Below are 22,413 nucleotides of genomic sequence, written 5' to 3' on the forward strand. Positions count from 1 at the left end.
TTGTCAGATTTTCCTTTTCAGGTTTGAGTCATGCTTTGGGTTAACAGCCCAATTAGTTGCCAGTGGCCAGTGCATCCATACCCAGGAGCACCTTTGTGTAGCCCTGGGTCTGCCAGAGCTGGGCAGACCCTCAGGTCCCACCCTGAGGCCAGTGAGCTCTGAACTGGTTGTGAGCCCGTTCTGCAGGGGCACTTGGAGATAATTTTGGTCTGAATCTTTAAATCTGAACATTACTCTTGATTTTCAGTCCTGCCCCTCTCTTTGCTGGTTCCCTAATGTGGGCTGTGTTGCTGTTTGCAGACGATGGGAAGCTGTCACTGGAGGAGTTCCAGGCCTTTTTTTCTGATGGGACACTCAACGAAGAAGAACTTGAGAAGCTCTTTCACACCATTGACTCAGACAACACTAAGTAAGTCCCTCATGCTGATGCTCTCCCATCTCCCAGTGCCTCTGGGCAGTGGGGTGGGTGTACAGCAGCACTGCTTCTCCAGGGAGCTGAGCCCTGCACAGGCTGCAGGGCTGCAACTTGCTTTGCAAAACTTTGCACACTCTCCATTTCTGCTTGGTTTGTGTCTCATTGTGGCAGCCTCCATGACTCCTTTTGTCTTTGTGGTTTGTTTTTTAGGCCATTTTCTTTAGTGCAACCTGATCCATAACAGCATCTGAAATTATGCTTAGTTTTACCCACGGGGGCATTTAAATGTCTCTTGAACTTTTTCACTTTATCTAAAAGCTTTGCTGTGCTATAAAAGGCAATGGTGTGAATCTCTCTAAGCATAGTCCTATCCAGCTAATTTATTATTTGTGGTCTTGTCTCTGTGATGTCTCTGTATCTCCTGCACTTGGACCCTGCCTGCTTCACCTCCTGTCCAAACTGTGCCCTGGGAAGCAGGGGTCACTTCAGCACTTGGTAGAAGTGACCCTCTCTCCGAGGCAGGCCCTGCAGCCCCTGCTGTGGGTGCTTTGTCTCTGCTCTGCTCCCACAGCCCGGGGTGGCTGCTCTGCCCACACAGACCCTGGGCAGGGCAGGAGGGGCTGGACCAGGAGCAGCCCTGCCCTGTCAGCATCCCAGCCACAGCAGCAGCAGGGAGAACAGGGCAGAGGAGGCTCTAGGGGTGCTTTGGTGTGACATGGCACCAAAGCTGAAGCCAAGGGTGACACCTCCCTGCCCTCACTGAGAATCAGGAGTTTGTGGCTGTGCCGAGCGAGCAAACCCTGCTGACAGACTGAGCTGGGGTTGGCAGCTGAGGTTCCCTCCCCTCTTCCTGCCTTTGCCTTTGCCTTTGCCTTTGGTGGGGTCTGAGGTGTTTTTGAGCCCTGTGCAAGTGCTTTGCAGAGAGCAGCATAGCATCTTGCTGTTCTTGGCTGGAAGGAAAAGAAATGAGCTGAACCTCCTTCCAAGTTAAATCCTTGCATGAATTGGCACTTGCTTATTGATTTGGAAAGCAGAGACACCTACAGCAAATTCATCAGGTTGGGGAAGGAAAATATTCCTTGTTTTTTATCTGCAAGAGCTCTCTCATTCTCCAGAAAACCTACTTAGAGCAGGGCTTCCTTCTGAAAAAGTGTTTTTCACTGTGAAACGAGTGGTTTGCTTGACTGCAGCCTTGTCTCCAGTGCAGTCCTTCAGGTCACGTGTGTGCTCTTCACCCTGCTCTGTCTCCTGTTCCCTGCACAGTGACTGGGGGGTCTGTGGGAGCTGGGTGGGAGAGGAGCTGCCTCCAGCATGCCCAGGTGCTGGGGTGGCAGTTCTGAGTGCTGCTGCCACTGAGCAAGGAGGAGTGGAGAGCAGCTTTGGGTTTTCCATTTTACAGGGGAACATAGGAACAATATTAACTTTATCTTTCCCAAAGGCTGTTGGAATTACAGTTATTTGCTATTTGATAGAAGTTTGTTTAGTTTTAAGGCTGGTTTTTGGTATTCCATTTTGTCTCTCTGTTTTTCTCATAGTGGCCATCATGTTTGTTTAGTGTGCAAACCAAAGTTTGCTATTGAGATTACATTACAGCTAGAGTAGAAAATGATGAAAATTATGTTCCTGCTTATTATTAGTAATTGCTGTTACCAGCCAATTACAAACTGTTGATTCAATTTCCTGGGGTATTTTTAGAAGCAGCAAACTGCCTTGCTGGAGTGGATAAAATGAATGTCTGTACCAGTTTCATAGCTTGGATTAGCTGGGGAGAGAGTGGAAAAAAGCTGGGCAGTGGAGTGGGAAGATGAGGTGGGTCATGGGTGGAGGAGCAGCTGTGCTGCTGTGGAGCTGTGACTGGAGCAGTGGGTGCTTCTGTCCTGGGCAGCCCAGGCCCCAGTGGAACAACCAGTTGGCAGCAAGGTGCAGTTTGGGAGGATGCTGAACTGAAAAGAAACATTCCAAAATAACCCAGGGGCATTAATGAGTTCCTTCCTTTCTCCTTGACTGCCTGGGAAGTGTCTGTGGGAGGTTAATGGTGTGGTGAGCATGAGTTCCAAACATCCACGCTGGGTTTTTTACCAGGTGTCTTCGTGCAGGAACTGTGCTGTGAGTCCCATCATTACCAGTTGTTTCATCTGGCAGTAGGAGCATCCTAAATGTGTCATGTGTTTCTCTTGGGTGTTTTGGCAAAATTATATTCACAAACCTGCTGTTCCTTACCAACAGTGACCAAGCAGCATTCTTCTCTCCATTGCTCACCGTCTGCCCTCCTTCCCTCCTCCCAGCTGAAGCAGGAGGCAAAACCAAGATGCTGCTGGGTGATTTTTCACTGTTGGTTTTAGCTGTTGTTTCAGGAGGTTTCAACAGTGCTTTATGGGGAGCTGCCTGAAGATTACTGGGGAGGGAATGATATGCTACTATTAATAACAACACTGCTGTGCACAAATAATGTGCAATATCTGTGCATAAGGATGTATGGCCACACATAATTAAATATATACATTTGGTTTAGTGGCAGAATGGGGCTATAAAACATTAGATTAATGTTTACCTGGGAAATCCTGTTATATTTGCAGAGTTGTCTACAACATTTTTTCCTAACAAGATGTACCAATTTTAAAAGGAAAAAGTCATTGCAAATATAAAGTCAAACAAGTTTTATGTTCATGAATGAAGAGGTGAAGCTCTTTAAGATGTTACCATGAGCCTGGACAAAGCTTGCTTTGTCAGACCCACAGCTCCCACCCTCTGCCAGCTCCCTGGGCTGGTACTCACACTCTGCATGCCCTGGGAAGGAAGAAGCACCTCTGAGCCCCTGGGAAAGCAGGGAGAGGTCGGACGTGGTGGTTGACTGAACAAATGTATTCCTTGCAGGGGATTTTGAAAATCCCTTTTCTGTCTCGTACATTTTTCAGAGCTGCAGAGCACAGCCCTGTGGGGAGGGATCTGCTCACTGGAGCAGGGCTGCTGCCAGGAGCTGCACAGCTCCATTCAGGGGGAGCCAAGGCCATGGCACCAGCATTCTGCTGCTCTGCCTTTGTTATCTCTCCTCAGGCTCACAGCTCTTCCTTTAATGGCTTTATTCTCCCCTGTCCCCTCTCTAAATGAGCTCTTCTCTCCGGTGGCAAACACCAGCAAAGGCTGGAACGTGCATGGAGGACAATTAACAGAAGTGGAATCTCTTCTCAGAAGCCTTCACAGTTTCCCCAGACTGTCACTGTTGCCAGAGGATTGTGCCAATGGAGAACTGAAGCTGTTCAGGTTCTCCAGCCTGTTCTGCACTTGGCAGTGCCACCTCCCATCCCTTCAGCCACTGCCTGGGGGGGGTGGTCCAGAGGGCTGATGACAGGGGATGGAGGGAAAGATTGGTCACCTGCCTTGGGGATGCTGAACATCATCCTTTTGGGAACATGAATCCACCTTCCTCCTCTGCACCCTCAGCTGCTCAGATGCTACAGGGAGCTGTATTATAAATCACTGATTTGGGATCACTTTAGGGAGATGTAGTGGGATATGGTCAGGGCAGCTACCAACCTGTTCAGCTCCAGAGCTGGGGGAACAGGGCTGTGCAAGGCCACCCCAGGAGCAGGTAATGATGCTGATGAGCTTCTCTACTTGCACTAATTAGTCCCACTGTGAAGCAGAGCAGGTCAGCCCCGAGAGCACTGTGCTACTGCCAGCAGCACCTTCAGCTCCTGCATGCTGAGACCTGCAAAGCCAGCGAGGACAGGGGGGAGCTTTGTGCTGCCCCTGCTTTTACCAACATCATCTGGGCACTTGCTGGGCCAGAAGCTCTCAAAATGGGTCTGATAGCTTCCATCTATGAATTTTGATTCTCTGTGACTTTAAATGCATTGATACCCAGAGAATAAAGTTGATTTACACAAACACTGAGCCCATGGCTATGAAGCTGAATGCTCTACAACAGCTAACAGCAGCCAAAGAGTGGGAGGAGATGCTGGCAAGGTGCTGCTGGTGTAGTTGAGGTCCAGACTGATGCTGTTCCCTGTGAGAGGAGCCAAAATGCCTTGGTAGCAGCCTTGCAGCTCTCTGAGCTCTGAAAACTCCTGTTTTGGTGTTGCATAAAAGCAGTGGGACATTTTGACAGGGTCAGAGGCAAAGGTAAAGGAGCTCGAAATCTGTTCCTGAATATTAAGCAAGGAGCAGCCGAGTGCAGGCTAAAGCTACACCCCCTGCTTCCACCTGGGCAGAAATGGAGCTTCACATCAGCACAGGTGAGGATGAGGTTCCCCACACCCTCCTTCCAGCACACAGTCCTGCTCCAGGCCTGAACACCTCCAGTACCTTTGGTGATGCAGCCTGCTGTCCTGCTGTCCTGCTGTCCTGCTGCTGGAAAAGGTCCATTGTTACTGCTTTGTTTGGATGCACAGTCACTCCAGGCACATCCTCTGAGATGCTTTGCCTTCCCACAACCCACATCAGGTCTGGTGTCCTTTGGTGTGAGAAGATTCCATCTGGTGGGTCCACTGTGGCCAGAGACACTTCTGGAGCAATGCTCTGCTGCCCATTCTTTTCTCCAGGTTTCTGCAGCCCAGTCCTCTCCAGGTTGAACAGAAAGTGCTTTCACTTCTTGGGCAAGGAACAATGATGATTATGATTGAGTATTTTTTTTCCTGCTTTTTTCTCCCCCTCCCTAATCTTGGCTATTTGCATTGCAAACCTGATTCAGTGGAGTGCCAGATTTGTCTGGGAGCTGAATCCTGCACTGTGGAGATGGCTGTGCCCATTGAAACCAATTTCATTTCTGAATATCAAATGTTCTCAATTAGCTCTCTGGGAAACAAACTACGGGTTGTTTAATCAGCTGAGATTTTGATTAACTGATTCAAGAGAGAGTTCTTGTCTCTTCTGAAAGGGACAAAATGATTGCACAAAAATTACATGTCTGACTCTAATTTCTGACTCTCAAGAGCATGGGCATTTGGTGGATTTTGTTTATATGGAAGATGTTTTTTAGTCCTAGCTTATTCTTCTCTGTACCAACGTGTCACTTAAACTGTACTGTGCTCTACTTTTCATTTAAGTGAAGAATTACTTGGTTCCAATGCTGGTGCTGTGCTGATAGAGCTACAAAACCTCTCAGCCTCACCAAAGAAAAGGGGCTTAAAAAACAAATCACTCGCTGGGAAGGTCATTGGGAGAAACACAAAGCTGAAAAACTGCACAGAATCTTGTTTGAACTAACATTTGAGAACATTTTTCTATTTCTAATCCTATTTCCCAGGTGTTTTCCCGGGCAGGCTCTCTGCAGGATCCCTGGGGAGAGCTGTTTCATCTGACAGCCAGATTGGGCTGGGAGCAGCAGGCTGGGGTTTGCTGCTGGGAGGGGGTTTGCTGCAGAGGGCGAGGACCAGGCAGGGTTTATCTGTGCAAATGGAGGGAAGAAGGATCACATCACATCAGAGGGTTTTCTGCCCGGGACTGCAGCTCAGCACCTTCTTTTGACACTGCAGGGCCATTCTGTATTAGAAGTTTTCCAGGGAATGGAAAGATACCAAAATCTTGCATTAAAACCGTAAAGGTGACTAAGATCTTTAATTCTAATCAGCCACTTGTGTTTGAGTCATGTAGGCATTCAAAGAGACTGGAGACTTTGCTTCCAAATCCAGTCTTAGAAATTTATCCCTGTGTTTTTTTCTCAGTAAACCTGCACAGGGCACCAGCACCAAACAGCAGAGGTGTCCAGCTGCTGCTTGGGAGGCAGAGCAAGCTCTCTGCCTTGGGATTGGATTTAACAGGAGATTTTTTAATATCATTTTCCAGTGGCAGGAGAAGAGAATACAGGAGAAACAAAGATATTGAGGAAAATACAGCAACAGAGTCCATAGATTTCTTACTTCACTGTTCTTTTACTAGTTCCTTGCCAATTGTGTTAGATATCCAAACATACACATTTGATGCTCTAATTTCTTCCTCTCCTACATATAACCTTGGTGTTAAACAAGATACCTGCAAAATCTAAAAGAAGAAGGCTGATTTAATTTTACTTCATGGTCTCAATATCTTGCCATTTGCTTCTGGCAATTAGCAAACCATTCAGCTGAGCTCCAAGCAATTACTTTACCCCTGTCTCTTTTGCAGTTCAATATTACAGAGATTACAAACAGAAATCAGATTAGCCCAGGCTTCCATGTCAAGTAGAAACAGGCAAAATGTTAAATATTCACTCGTCAAAAAAGGCTGTTTCGTACTGTTGACAGTTTGTGCATAAAAACCTGAGAGATCATCTGCTTCCCCAAAAAGGAAAGAGTATTTATTTGCTTTAATGGTTTGCTTTGAAAATTGAGCTAAAAGAAATAATGAGGGGTTAAAAATTACTTCTTTTGATGGATACAGAGGGCCAAGAAGTGGAGGGGAGTGTGTGAAAAAGCAGCTGAAATATAGTTTTGCTGCAAGGCAGAGTTATTGTGCCATTTGCCTTCTTTTGTGAAAGTGAAAAGTCACAGCATCCCTTGGCTTTCCTGCCCAAGGAAGAGCAGGACCCCAGCAGCACCGTGGGAAAGGGCCTCAGTCCTTGATGGAAGTGGCTCTTCCCTGGGTCACTCAGCCCTGCAGGCTCCAGCATGGACACACTCTGAAATCCAGGCAGATTTCCAGTCCCTGTTGTGCATACTTAAATCTTGTCCACCTTTATAACTCGTTTATCACTGCATTCACATGCCTGTCGTGGTCTCGTCCCTGTTGTGGTGGGCACTGACAAGCAGCACAGCTTTGGGAGTGCCCCTGTGCTCCCTGCAGGGGTGTTTGGTGCCCCCGGGTTCCCTGCAGGGGTATTTGGTGCCCCTGTGCTCCCTGCAGGGGTATTTGGTGCCCCTGTGTTCGCTGCAGGGGTATTTGGTGCCCCTGTGCTCCCTGCAGGGATATTTGGTACCCTCAGGTTCCCTGCAGTGATATTTGGTGCCCCTGTGTTCCCTGCCAGGGGTATTTGGTGCCCCTGTGTTCCCTGCAGGGGTATTTGGTGCCCCCGGGTTCCCTGCAGGGGTATTTGGTGCCCCTGTGTTCCCTGCAGGGGTATTTGGTACCCTGGGTTCCCTGCAGGGGTATTTGGTGCCCCTGTGCTCCCTGCAGGGGTATTTGGTGCCCCTGTGCTCCCTGCAGGGGTATTTGGTGCCCCTGTGCTCCCTGCAGGGGTATTTGGTGCCCCTGTGCTCCCTGCAGGGGTATTTGGTGCCCCTGTGTTCGCTGCAGTGGGGTGTGAGCCCTTCTGGACAACTTTCTGTTTCTTTGGTTTTTAAAGCACTTCAGCGAGCACTCCATGACAGGAAGGCTATGGCATGATTTTGGGAATGAGCATCATAGGCTGAAACCATTTTTTTCCTTCCTGTTATTTATTTTCTATTTTTCTTCCAACAGGAAATCCCTGTTTTGCAAACTGCAGCTCTCCCAGTATCAGAGTTGACATTACCCAGCGGTCCAAACAGCTGGTATTTAAAGCTGTCTCGAGGCTGATCACTTGGAACAAGCCTGACAACAAAATAGATGTGCTCTTAACTGCTGTATTTGCTGCTCGTGAAATGCACGCGGGAGATGAAGAGCTGGGTTTACAAGTGGGCTGTGGTGCAGGATCCAGGCTGGCTCTGCGTGGGGCCAGGATGTCCAAATTAAATAATCCGTTATCTCAAAGCACCACGGTGATAATATCATCAAAAAATCGCGCTGGGTGGGAAACCTGAGAGCAAAAGGGTGGCCTGTGGTGCCTCTGTGCTGGCCATGGCATGGCCAACCCAGCCTTCCAAGGCCTGTAGTCCCAGTTTTGGCTGGAACTGCCCAGGGATAAATCCAACAAGAGGGAAATAACCCCGTGTATGCACACACTGTGCCCCAGTGTGAATACAGTGATCATCAGCTTAATAAATTTGGAAGTGCCATTCCACCTAGCAGTTAAGTTGCTTGTAGGCTGTAATTAAACCTGCCTTCTGTTTTCTTTGATGCACTTGTGGGCAGAGTGACATTTTCAAGAACAAGTCATCCATCAAAAAAAAAAAAAGAGGAGGGTTTAGAGGCAATTTTATGAGGAATTTGGCGCATGTAGAGACTTGAAAATGTTTCATACTGTATTAAATGTCTGTTTTACTTAAGGTGGCAACTATGCCTAGGAACTGTTGGATTAAGGTTAGCAAATTAGTGTGCTGCACTGATATATTTTTCAGGATATTAACTGTGCTATAAACAGGCATTTTATTGTGTTGTCATCTTGTTCAGAGTTTTCTTGAGCTTTTCAAGAGATTTTTCACTTGTGAATGAGTGGTGAGAGGTTCTGGCCAACTGTGTCAAAGCAGTGAGAGAAGACATTAATTAATTTTAGTATGCTGTGAAGTGATTTTACAAGGTACAAGGAGAGATGCAAGACGATCTCACCTTAATACCCCAAATTTTCTTCTATGGGCATGAACAACTGCACCAATGTTTGCTGTGAGCATGCAGAGCCTGGGTGGCCCAGCTGGCCATGGCAGGGGGGTTGCAGAGGGCAGTGCTGTCCCAGCTCAGCTCTGCCCTCAGGGCTCTCCTGCTGGGGATTTGGCTTCGTGGTCACCCCTTTGTGGAAAGTTGCACCTTTGTGGTGTTTTGGGGATGCTAATTTATGGCAGCAGTAGGGCAGGAGGGGCAGAGCCCCACTGATGCTGAGCCCAGACTCAGCCCTGGAGATGTGGCACAGCAGAGGGGGTGGCACCAACTGACAGCCTGAAATGCCACATTGCAGCTGCTGCTGAATGAACAAACAAATGGCTGGTGCTCTGCAGGTGCCAGTTTATTGCTCCTGCCTTTTTTTAAAGTGACATATATTTCTCTTAACTAGCAAGAGCTGAGTATGTTTTCCAACAACATCCAGACCGTGGTTTCATTTTTATCCATATTCATTCACTCTTCTTGGTGCCCTTGATGATTGGAGCTGGGTGTTTTGTTCTGTCAAATCTTCACCACACAGAAGATGTTATTTTGGTTGTCTTGAAACTACTGATGACAGAAAGCATCTGGTCTGTGTCGGGGATGGTTTGCAGCTTGGGACCTTCTGAGGATGGGGGAGAGGCAATTGGGGTCTTCACTGTGCTATTTCTGGCCCCTACCTCTGGCTGTATGTAGAAATTGGGTTACAGGGAGGCTTGGGTTAGCTGTGACCCCGTGTTTCATAAGTGTCTGTGGCTGCAGAACACATCAGTATGCCAAGGGAGTGAGGAGCTGAACCAGCCTTGAAATACAGCAGCAGTCTTTGAAAATGAGAAACCAGCAAATAATGTGTTGTGTTGTGATGGCCTTCATCTTTATGGTAAATACTGAGTCCCTGAAAGGAAACAGAAACAGAGTTATGCTGCAAAAAGCAGTGTTCTGTCTTCCCCCCTGACAGGTGCCCTTGCTGGTTGATCAGCTACATAAGCAAGAGCAGGAATGTTTCTGCCAGCACAGGCAAACCAAGCCCCAAGCTCATTGCTCCTCACCCCTCGTGCCCAGCTCGTGCCCAGGCCTGGGGAGGGGAGGGGGGTCCGTGGGGGCTGGCAGGGGTCACTCGTGGGAGCCCCTGAGAAAGTGTGAGCTGTCATTGCTGTCATTTCCCTTTTTCAAAGCCAGGAAAATCCATGTCAAACCCCTTTCACTGAGGACTGTGATGAGTGTGAGAGTGTGGTGGAGGTAAGGGGCTGTGCCAGGAGGGGTGGGGATGGATCCCATGGGAGAAGACCAGCAGAGATGGGGTCACAGGGGGCAGAGCTCCCTCCAGCTGCTGCATCCATACCTGTGCTGGGATGGTTTGGGGCTTCAGAGATTGTATTTAGCAAGTTTAATAGCCTTGTTGCATCATTTTAATGAGGTTTATTACTGCTACAAGAGAAATGCAACTGTATTGAGGGTCACTGGCTGGACAAGAGACATTTTCCTGTCGTGCCCCAATTCCTGCTCGTGTCCAGTGCTGTGGCAGCCCCTTTGTGCCCCACAGTGCCAGGCAGGGCTTCTGCACTCCAGCAGCACACTGGTTGTGGAGCAAGTTGCTTTTTTGGACCTGTTGCTCTCCAAAGGGAGAGCAACCCACCTGGGGAATTCAACCTCACGAGGTATCAATTAGGAGTCAGGATTCAGTGCTAACCATCCTTTTTTTCCCCCTGCTTTTCCTTTGCAGTCAGAGCTGGAATAGGGTTTGTAACACAGACACCTTACTGAGGGGGCATGAAAGCTGCTCTGAGCTGAGCTCGGGCTCTGCCATGGTGGGGAGGATGCCAGTGGGCATCTGCTTGTGGACCCTACACCCGGGGCTGCACAGTGGCCCTAAGGTGAGGGTGTGACTGTCCCAGGAGAGCCACCAGCCACGGCCAGGGGTCTGCCCAGGGCCTTCCCCAAAAAGGAGGAGGAGAAGGGAGTAAAGGTCTTCTCCTGGTCTTCCCCATCCTGCCAGAAAGTCACCTAGAGGAGCATCTTTTGTGATGCTGAGGGGGATGTGGATGGCTGAGATGCTTTGGGCTGGCTTGAGCAGGGAGAGCTGGGACCTCCTGGTTTCTCTCTGTGCTCCTGTGGGCAGAACAATCCATCCTGTGCTCCTGTGGGCAGAACAATCCATCCTGTGCTCCCTGTTGGACTCTGCAGCAGCTTCACGTGCAGGGAGGGAACAGCCTTGAAGCAGGATGAGTAAAGGAGCGTGTTTTGCTCTGAGCCTGCCAGATTTACTGTGCTTGTTTGTGTTGAAGGTCAGTTCAGTTTACCTTGAAAAATCAGCATTTTCCAGATTACTGGCTTTTAATGAGAAGCCTGCTGCCCCAGTGCTCTGGAGCAAAGCACGAGCTGCAGAGCACACAGCTTTGGGCATCAGCACTTCAGAGAACGTGGGAGTCTGGTTTGGAAACTGGTTCTGGGCAGTGTCTGTGTTACTGAGAATGCAGATGGCTCATAAAGGCAAGGAGCTGCAGAGAAAGCCGTATGAAAATATTATTATTAAAATATTTTAAATATTGAAATATTAATATTTAAAACGAGCCTGAATACAGGTTTGCTGTGCAGCCCTGTTGCTGCTCACCTTCTGTCTTGCTGAGCAGTATGAGCCATGGTTGGTTGTCACACAGTGTGGAAAAGATGGAAAACTGTCCCTATCTTGGTCATCATCTGCCTAAATCCCAAGGAAAGAGGTGCAAGGAGCAGGAAGGTGCTGAACCCTGCATTTAGGTGAGCAGAACATCCTTGAGGACACCAGATTTCAGCCTTCAAACTGGGGAATGAAAATTCTGCCCATAGCAAGGGCAAGTAGGAGGAAAGAGACCATCTCCCAAAGTACATGGAATGTGTTACAACCCCCAATCCCAAACCACAGGTGATGAGACTCTGTAATACAAAATCCATATGTGAAACTTCATAAAAAATCCTTCTTGTCTTCCTTTTGCTTCTCTCTGTTTCTGGGCAGTTCTTTGTCCCTGTTTTTTCTTCTCTGTGGTACCAGGGCTTTGGAGAAAACCTGATTTACTGCTGGGCTTTCAGAGGCCCGTGCTGTGCTCCCCAGGTGCTCAGTGATGGAGCACATGCCAAGGGAAGGACAAAGTTATTAGTTTTGCTTTGGAGAAGGCAGCATTTTCCTCCCTTTCAGGGTCCCCGTGGGAGCTGTTCTGTAGGTGCTTTAATCTAAATCATGGTGCTCCAGTGCTGGAAGTGTCCCAGTTAGGTGGTGATCCAAATGGACTCTGCAGAACCCTGCCTGTTTCACAGAACATGGAATTTTGGAGAAGCCTCTGTCTGGAGTGAATGGTGAACCTTTGTCAGCTCATGCCAACGGGCTCTCCTCCATTCCCTCTGGGAATTCAGACAGGTGGTACTTTCTGCCCTGCTGGAAAAAGCAGAGCTAAATGACCTGCTGGGTTTTTTCAGACTCACTGCTCTCTGTTTATGGAACGGTGAGCAGGGCAGCTGTGCCTGCACCAGGACGAGCACCTTTGATTCCTCCTGCTGAAGCACACCACGAAATACATTTTAAATCTGTGTCGTGCAGGAAGCAGGGACATTTGGCAAGAGATAAAACCATCCTTCAAAGTAAGAGCCAGGCAGGCACCAGAGCCCCGACTGCCAGCCTGCCACAGCTCAGGAGCTGAAAGCCAGAGCTGACATATGTTCCGATCCTTCTCTGCCTGTGTCGGTTGAAGCTGCAGTTGGCTCCATGTCCTTCTGGTCGTGGGCAGCCTTCACATGTGGTTTCTGCTGTTCCTTTGCATGTGGCACTTCAGATTTTGGAAGTCCATTTTTAAGTCATACCATAAGAGTGTTTTGGGCTTTTTTTTAAGCAAGTGGGCAGGGGAAGGGGAGGTGCTTGGGTAGGTCTTGGGAAGAATTTACTGGGGTTCTCCAGAAGGGTTCAATGATGGGCTTGGAAAGTTACTTAATTCTTTAGAATTGAAGTTATTCAGCTCCTGGCCATCATCCAGTATTTGGTATTTTGCTTGCTCTGCCTGGAATAATTTCTCTCGCTCTGGGGCTTGTGTAAAAATGTTTAATTGAGTTCAGAAACTAATGGTCAAAAGTGACCATCTGTGACCCCTTAGCAGGCATCTGGGTGCACATTTTGCACTTCTGAGGTGTTAAGATAACACAGCACTGTTGCTGCTGGGACTAGAAGCCATATCATCAAATATAATAATATTTTCCAGCTGCACTTGTTGTTTTTTAGTCTTTCCTAAATGAAAATGAGTTTTGCAGGTGGCTAATGCTAGAGGATAATTTGTTTCCGTGCTCGTTTGAAGCCTTGCAGCAAACCCTAAGCTGTGAATAGAAGATGGAAATAAAAGTAGAACGTGATTTCAGAAAAAAAAAGCCCTCCATTTTCTGTGCTGGTGAAGTGACTAAGCCGTGGGGCTGCTGATGCAAACCTTTCATCTGCCCAAGGAAAAGGGTGATTATCTTCAGCTGAAGCCGTGGGGCATTGAGCAGCTTTTGAGCAGCACATCCAGGCAGATATTTGCATGAGAAGTGTGAAGATGAGACTCTGATGTATTTGCAACTTCTGAATTGCCATCATGGTTCTGATTGAGCCACCTGTTGGGAGAGCCTGGGACACCTTTCCCTTGGCTGAGCTGGAGCCCAGGAAGGGAATTTCACACTCTGCTCCTCCCTGTTATCTCCCCCATTCTGAGATAACTTCTCCTCTCCTCTCCATGGTTGGAGTCTGGAGAAGTGTGTTAATGACAGAAGTCAGAGGCCATCAGCCTTGCCTTGGGGAGAGATGCTGGATGGCAGATTCACAGCTGTGTTTGTTGGAAGGGTCCTCTGCAGGTCAGCAGCAGCACTGGGCCGGGACATCCCTGGCTTTGCCATGCTGAGAGCTCCTGGGATGCTCTCTGGGTGACCCCTCCCTGTGCGGGGCTGGCCTTGCTTGTTGAGAGGTAACACAAGTAACACTGGGGGAAATTTCCAGAAATACGTTTTTTTTCCCTGCTGGAAAACACTGATTTGTTCAAACCAAGTGTTGGGCTGGTCTGGATCAGTGTGGCTGGAGCTTCTGACCCAGGACCTGGAGGTAACCTGGGTACCATCACCCCCCCGGGGTCTGGCTCTGGGATGTTCACCTTGAGCCCCTGATCCTTGGGCTGTTGGACACCCTGCTGCAGCCTGTCCTCTGTCTGGCAGTGCCTGCTCCTGCCACCAAGTGTCAAAGGTGGCATCTTGTTTCAAGAAAGGCAGGCAGAGAGGGAAAAAATCTTCTAAAAGAAAAGCAGCAAAAAGTCAGTACAGGAAAACTGTGATAAAAGCCCATCCACTGGATAATCTGCAATCAGGGACAGGGGAGGGAAAGATGTGACTTCCCAGGGATCCTCATTAGCTCAGGTGTCATCAAACTGCAATTTATTGCTGGGTGGGGCTTTGGGGGGAGAAATGTCTTTGTCTCTGGAGTACACACAGCCATGGCTCTGGGCAGCCTCTTCCTCTCACTAATCACGCAGCAGTAATTACTCTCTGGGCAAGTTCCCCTAATTAAGCCCACGGAGGAGATGCTCTCACAGCAGGGTCGTTGCTCTTTAAACTCCCGCATGCACAGGAGGAGTGTCACACTTTGAGGTCTTTTCTTAATCTTTGGAATAGTTGGATATGAACCAGAAGGAAAACTATTTCCGTATTGCCAATGTGTTTATCTGGTCAAACTATCACATTGTATTTAAATGGTGGTGGGTGGTGAGTGATTAACAGTCCTTTCTGTGGCCAAAGCAGTTCATGCCTTGGGCTCTGACTTCTCAGAAGGGTTGAAATCTGAGCTCTTGTTTTTGCCTGGTACCTCTCTTGGAGCAAATAGGTCTCAAATGGCAGATGGAGGATCTTCAAAGTGTATCTTTGCCTTGGAAAATAACCTCAAAGGGTGCACATCCCTAGTAAGACTGGGAGTGCCAGGTTGTGCTGCTACAGCCTCAGTGGCTGGAAAACAGAGAAAAGGCCTGAAACCAAAACAACTTCGATTTTCTTGGGTTTTTTCCTCATTTGAAAGAAAGACTTTTGTTTTAGAAAGAGGTCAGATAGATGTGGCCTTTACTATGCAGAAAAAAATATATAGCACAGAAATCTTTAATGATTTCTTCATTTAAACTTGAACATTATGATATTCTGCTTAGTTGGATTATGGCTTCAATAAGCTCTTGAATTAGTCACACTATCAATGTAATTACAGTTAAAATTGAAAGCTAATTCACAGCCAAGTGTTATTCTGGCTGAAAGATTTTTTTAATTTTTTTTTTTTTCTGAGAACATGAAAACAACTTGTTGCCATTTTTCTTTTTAGCTTGTGGCATACAGGAATGTTGAATATTTGGCAGCTGAAAAAAAATCGGTAACTAATTCTCACCTAAATGTTTTCATGCTGAAAAGTCCTGTGATATGTGACTGCTCCAAAAACAGCTTCTGAAGGGCAGCTCTGGGATGAAAGGCTGGGGATGACAAAGGTGCCACCTCCCATTTCACGGGGCTTGAAACCCAGATTCTGACTATTTACATGATAAAATCCTCCTGGCATAGCCCATGGTGGGGGTTAGTTAGTGAAGCATTAAACCACTAGATCAGCTCATAACTGGTGTTGTAGCTGGGCACTGCCCGTGCCCTGCACTGCCTGGTCAGAGGTGCAGCTCCCACAGTGGGCAGGAAAAGCCCCAGAAACACAAAGGGGGCCGTGGCTGTGCCAGCAATGTTCCCAGCAGGCACACTCCTTGGGGTGGAAACATCCTGCTCAAGTACCCACTGATTTCTCCTGACAAATTTTCTTCTGAACATTATCATATTTTTTTATTGTCAGCTTGTGACTTCAGTAATTTCTTTCATCTTATTCTTAATGAAAGATGGCTTAAAATTAAAAACAACTTCTCAGACAAGCTAACATTCAAGCACAATTCAGTTAAATAGGATGACAAGATGTGAGGAAATAAAAGACCATTCTTGGCAGCAGCAGATCAATTATTACAATGCAAAACCATGTGGAATACAATAATAGATTTTTTTCCTCAGGAACGTGCCCTAGCTGCAAACCCATAACCACTTCAGCAGGTGTTTATAAACACTGTCTTCTGAAAAATATTACTGAAGCACTTTATGGACAGTGCTGATGTGCAAATGACTCCCATGCCTGTGCCTGAGAGCTGCAGGTGAATTCCCAGGGCCTGCCCTGGAGAGAACTTTGATGAACCAGCAGCCGTGGAGCTCAGGCTGGCAGGGGGCTGTGCCAGCTGGGAAAGGGGCTCCCCTGGGTTTGCTCTGCCTGGGCACTGCTGAGGCTCTGTGCTGGCAATCCCACGCTGCCAGGGCACTGGGGCTGCCAGAGCTCCTGGGTCAGGGCTGGGCTCTGCTGCTGGGTTTGTGTCTGCATGTTCAGTGGGTTTGGGCATGAGAACACCAAGCCAGGGAAACAGAGCTCACAGCACCCCCAGGGGGTTCTGTAGGATTCAGTGAAGTATTGGCAGGCTTTGAGAAAGATGATAAATCTTGAAGAGAATGAAGATAAAGTCGTGCAAAAGCTGTCTTTGCAGAGAGAGGCACGTGCTGCCCACCCAGCTCTGTTGTCTGCCAGCAGCAGCCACGTGTCCTGCACCTCTCTGAGGCAAGAGGTGACTTCTTTACACATGACAAACACCACTCACCAAAAGGGGGGGTGTTCCAGGAATGTGCTTTTGCAGCAGCAGACAGGTCAGGTGGCACCTTTCTGGCAGGCAGCATCTCCCAGGGCCTGATGCTGGTGTTTGCCTTGATTTGGGGATCAAGGCAGGGCTGCAGGAGATGCTGTCAATGAAAGTGCTATTGAAAATTTCTCTTTCCCTAATCCACTTATGTTGACAGGTTAGACAGAGCAGGGATGAGTTTAGTTAAAGAAATAACTTTTCCAGGACATAAATGGATTGATAAAATATAATTCTGTTAAGAGATCATTCTGGTGCTTGAATGGCACTAACAATTGTGTGGGAATCAGAGGCACAAAGAGATTAGCAGCAATCTTTATTTCCCAAGCAGGTCTGTTGAGATGTTGTTATGTAAACTAAATGTTCGTGTGTTAGGAAGTAATCGTGCAGTTTTGTCTGCAGGGAGTCCTGGGCAGGAGCTGCTTTGTAGGGGAAGAAACAGGAGAATTGATCCATCTAGAAAAGTAAATTTTGCAGATTTTTTTACTGACTGAATGGGCACATTTGGCACATTCCTGTGCCAAATGCCAGCACATCAAGTGCCTCACCAGGGTGTTGCCAGGGTGGATGTTTGGGAGGAGGTCAGAGCAGTTCATGTCAGGTGTGCTGGGTCCCCCTCAGGCACAGGTTCCCTCTGGGCAGGAGGAGGATGCACAAGGACCCATCTGCCCCTCAGGGAATATCCAAAATAATGTGTGGACCAGTTCAAGCTGCACAGATGCTGAAGGTGCAGTGGGGGGTGGATGCCCTGAGTGCCACCAGCCCTTCCTTCTGCAGTTTGTCCACACTGGTGGCTGGGCAATGCCCAGAGGGTGGGTGACATTACAGGTGGGTATCTGGGGTTAAGCCTGCAGGAATCCTAAATGTAGCCATCATCTGTCCTTTACATTAAAATTCTCTTTCTTTCTCTCTCTTTTTTTCCTGCTTCCTCCCCTGCCTTGTTCTCCCCCTCTGCCAGCAATGTGGACACCAAGGAGCTGTGTGGTGAGTGTGGCCCTTTTTTTGGGGTGAAAGCAATCCTTGCTGCATGTGGGGCTCTGAAGGATGCATGAAACCCAGCACAAAGTGCTGTGGCAGCTGAGGACAGGGGGGATCTCAGCCCTCCTGCTGCTTTGCCCCTTATTCCACAGGAAAATTGGCAAAACTTTTCTTCATCTTCTTGCAGCACAAATGGGGTCAGAGCTGATCAAAGCGCTTGGCTCCCATTCAGGAACAAGCTGGAGTTTAATTTCTGGAGATGTCATGGCTCCCAGCTCTGCTCTGCAGCTCAATAAACCCTCATCCCTCTGCAGTACTCATAACATGTCTGTCCTTAGGCCAACCTCCGTGTTTCCAGCAGGTTGCCTGAGGTGTACACCTCTCCTACTGCACCTCCCACTGCTCACCAGAATTAAAGGCTGAAAAGAAAATCTCTGATAGTGTTTTGTCCCACACCTTGACCAGAAAGGGAGAATTTCCTGCCAGGATTCCTGAAGGGCTTTGCCTCAGTGGGAGATGTCTCATGCTGCTCACTCGGGTGTGTTTTTTCGTGGATGCTTGATATTGGAAATGTTTCCTGCACCCCAGCTTTTGGGGAAGAGATGAGGAGGCAGAGGTGTGTGGCCTTGCAGAGGGCTCATCCATCTCTGCTGCTCCTCTCCTGTGCCAGGATCAGAAGAAGACATAAAGCCACCTCAGCAGGTGTTCACCACTGACCTTCACTGCTTTGCCACCAGTTAAAGCCTCCAGAGGTAGCTGGGAGTGGGTTGTGCAGCCAGAGAGGTGGTTGCTGTGTGCCTGTGCACCTGTCCTGACACTTGAAAGACCTGTCCATTGATGGTGGTCTGTGGGTCTGCCTGCAACAGGACACTGCCCGGGGTTCTCTCCTCCTGGAGTGCTTAACTCCTGCCCACACCTTTCTGAGCATCCAGGCCTGCAGCAAAAGCAGCAACATTTCCCCTTTCTGCTGGTTATCCCTGCTTTGATATGCAAGAAACGGAGACTTCCATAAAATCCTTTTGGTTTGCTGATGATATGATGGGCTTGTTCCCATCACTCCACTGTTATTGTGTTAGGGCTCCTTGCCAGCTGACCAAGAAATCAGAACCCCACAGCTTGTACCATCAACTTTGCCAGGAAATCCAGGGGTAATGACGGCATTGCTTGACCCCACACTGCTTTCTCCATCACTCTGATAAAATCAGAAAATTACATGGCTGTCACCCAGCGTGATCCCATCTGCTGCCTCTCCCAGGGGTGGAGCTGCTGGGAGAGGAGGGAGATAAACCCATCACCTCCTGTGGGAAGCTGGGAAAGCTGGAGGAAGGGTCGATCAGCACAAGCTCCTGCCTGCATCTGTTATCTGCTGAGTTCCTGCCCTTGCCTGCAAATTCTTATTTGCTTGTTCTCTTCTAAGTATTAATTTGAACATAAAACCTCATTTTGGCTAAATGGGAACTGTGGTGTCTCTCTGGAAATGGGTTGTGTATTATAAGATGTTGGGAGCATCTTAAAAGGGAGTTCTTGAGCCCTGCAGCTTTATGTGATAACTTTGATATGGCTGTTAATCCATATCAGGCAGCATCTTAAAAAGTTCTGGGTTTTTTTCCTGCCAAGGAATGCAACAATCACCAGCACCTTGATTGACTTAAAGGTGGTTGTATAGCTCTTCACTGGCAGAGGAGCTCCCAGCCATAGCTAGGAGCTCTTAATAAGCCCAGAAAATGTGAGTACAGGAGCCAAATTGTACCTGCCACTTCTAATTCCATCAATGCACAGTCATGCAATGGTGCAAACTGTCCTGAGAACTGAGTGTGCTCCACGAGCAGGGGGTGCACATCAACCTCTTACAGACTGTCAGGGTGATGGCATCTCCTGGGGGCAGCTGTGGGGCACCCACCCCCTCCCACACCAGTCTGGGGTTGCAGTGATGCTCTTCCTCTGAACGTTGACTTTTGCCTCTGCAGCCATGAGCAAGGACCTTGTAGGACTGGAAGAGCTGATCTCAGGTGTTCACATGAATTAACGAGGCTAAAGCAGCTTTAACTTTGTTAAAGCCAACGCTGTTTTGCTCCCAGGTGCTCCTTGCTCAGGCTCAAGGGCTGTGCTCTGCCCACAGCAGCTCATTTCTCCTGAAATGTGTGAGTCCAGCTTTTTATTTCAGGACTTACAAAAAGTCTTCACCTTTCAGATCTGCTCAGGTTTTCTTTCCCAAATGAAGTCAGAAGAACAACACAAATAAACACCCTGCAATGAGAATAAGCTGTTTGGCTCATCGTGGAACAGCAAACAGCTGCTGTCAGTCATGCTGTGACATTCCTGTTTATGCCAAAATCCTCTTCCCTTTGGATATGTTCTCAGACTGTAAATAGCTGTAGGCACTTCTAATTAAGCCAAGAGAACCTAATTAGTGGAGTTGTTTCCTGAAGTTTCTGTCTTGCTGCACTCCACAGAGATGTCACCTCGGTGTGAAGCTTCGTGTCTCAGTGCTGAGGAGCAGCACTGGTGGCTTTTAAGGAACAGCTTTCAGCTCTACTCTGAGTCAGTCACCCAGAAACAGGGAAACTTTGGGTCTGTGCTGCAAACTCCCTGCACATCTGGCTGTCCTGCTCCTCTGCTGCTGTTCCCATCACGAACATGAATTCCAGAATGTGGGAACTCCGGCACAGAACTGTGTTCACGTGTGTCAGGGAGCCACCAGCCCCCAGGACACACCAGTGGTGACTGTTTTGTGTCAGTGAGGGGCAGCTGGGACTGTGCCAGGCCCCTGCCGGGGTGGGGGTGCAGCCTGGGGTGATCTCCACTCCTGCAGAGGAACAAGGGTGGTAAAGAATGTCAAGGGAGTGGAAAGAGGATTTCTTTTGAGACTTCTCCCTCCATGCCTGCAACAGGAGGGGAGAGACCAGATACCATCAAATGCAGAAGTGGGCATGAGTTATTTTCAGTGGGGGCTACTGGGCCTTGCACCTCCTTTGTGCAATGGTCCCAAACCTCATGGGAATCACACCACTTCCCATCCCTGCAGGGCAAGTTGTGACTTTGACTCGGTGTTTAGAGTATAAAAATGTACAGGAAACCATCCTCTCACATTTACCTTACCACCAGTAAATAGACATTGCTGTCATGCAGCCTTGAAGGATTAAATTTCCTCAGCATGTTCCCATCATGTCCCTCTTGGTTTTCCCAGACTATTTTGCTGACCACATGGGAGACTATGAGGATGTTTTGGCCTCTCTGGAGATGCTGAACCTCTCCATCCTGAAGGCAATGGACTACACCAAGAGGGTGAGTGCCCTTTGCTGCACCTCATGTTCCACAGGCCTGGGCAGAATGGTGTCAGAGCTGTGTGATCAGAGCACAGAAACCTCCAGGTCCTCATCCTCCTCAGCAGTGCTGCCTCCTCATCCTCCTCAGCAGTGCTGCCTCCTCCTGCTCCACAGGCAACATGGCCCAAGGGTCTCTTGGGTGGGATTTTGGATGCACAGGGTCTTGTTAGTGCCACTGGGAGGGCTTTTGGAAACTTCATTTTGTAGAGCCGCCATTAAATCCCATTTCCATGCTGGAAGGCATCCTGCATTCCAGAAATCCTGTTTCCATGCTAGAAGGCATCCTGCATTCCAGAAATCCTGTTTCCATGCTAGAAGGCATCCTGCATTCCAGAAATCTTGTTTCCATGCTAGAAGGCATCCTGCATTCCAGAAATCCTGTTTCCATGCTAGAAGGCATCCTGCATGCCAGAAATCCAGTCCCTCATGTGCAGCTGCTGTGCTGGAAACAAGGGGGCTGTGTGTTTGACAGAGCACAGGGGAATCATGCAAGCACCAAACCTAAGACATAGTGTCCTGTTTTATATATGCAAAATAGCCCCAAGTCCTTAAAAATCCACCACATACCTTAATGATAGTGTTAATAATGGACTAATAGAGACAATGACACTGGTCAAGAAGCATATTGAAGTTTATTTATGAACACCTAGAAAATCTGAGCTGAGGTACCATATGAATATCCCTGCTGAGAGTTGCACCACCCATTTGTTGTCTTACCAGGATGAGAGAAGTGTTTATAGACTTTTAATTTCTTGGAAATCATTTTCCTGTCCTTCCATACCACTGAATAATGTAACTGGGCTATGCTGGTGATATTTATTACCTCAGAGTAATCAATCCCTTCTCCCACTTCTACCTTCAACCATATTTGCCTTGTTCTTTTGTGCCACAGTGAGTAAAAAGTCGTGTCCCTCTTCGCTCATGAGTAATGGGGTACACTGAGGACCAAGCCAAGGAGGGAGGTTTTGCTTTTTCCAAGCAGCCACAAGGACTTCCCAATCCAACCACAACACTCCTGCAAGTAATCCAGATTGAAATCTCCCTTGCATTTACCTTTGAAGCTAGAGGAGAAACTCAAATTACTCCACATTAAAGGTGTGATAATGATAAGAAGTTTTAGGAGTTAGAGTGGGAAACAGCAGATTTCTCTCCCATCTTGCTGCTGAGTAAAGAGCCTGATTTTCCTGCTTGATCAAATTCCATCCCTTCTGATGTTTGTGAAGTGGAAAGTGAAGGCATGTATTTCACATGTTGATGTCTTGCCATAATAAATTAAAGGCAAAAGCCTTTGGCCCATCACTGATCTGCCTGAAGTGTTCGTGAATTTTTTATCAACATTATGAAAGGATGAAAAAATTCAGGACAACAGTAATAGTTCATTTTTTTCTAATTAAGTTGCTGTGTTTGCTCGTGCCTCATTTATATTCATTATTAGCAAATTTTCTGACAGTCAGATTTGCCAACCATGTATTTTAAATAAATATTAACATGCTAATAGAGATCTCAGTAATTCACTCCACCTTGCTGTCCGTGATGCCTTCCACCATTGCTTTTCCAATGTGAGGTT

At 47.9% G+C, this 22,413-nt stretch overlaps 1 protein-coding gene across 2 annotated transcripts in view; it reads left to right on the plus strand.

The window, feature by feature from the left end:
- Positions 1-22,413, plus strand: part of NECAB2 (N-terminal EF-hand calcium binding protein 2) — a 74,519-nt gene that overhangs the window by 39,369 nt on the left and 12,737 nt on the right. For both annotated transcript variants that reach the window (XM_039382579.1, XM_027750056.2), the window contains 3 exons: positions 301-409; positions 17,501-17,526; positions 20,708-20,805. In XM_039382579.1, coding sequence (XP_039238513.1) covers positions 301-409; positions 17,501-17,526; positions 20,708-20,805 — 233 coding nt within the window. The remainder of the gene's footprint in view (positions 1-300; positions 410-17,500; positions 17,527-20,707; positions 20,806-22,413) is intronic.

This window comes from Pipra filicauda, unplaced genomic scaffold, assembly GCF_003945595.2.
Source record: "Pipra filicauda isolate LSUMZ 115617 unplaced genomic scaffold, ASM394559v2 scaffold273_size1055052_pilon, whole genome shotgun sequence".
NCBI classification, from domain to species: domain Eukaryota; kingdom Metazoa; phylum Chordata; class Aves; order Passeriformes; family Pipridae; genus Pipra; species Pipra filicauda.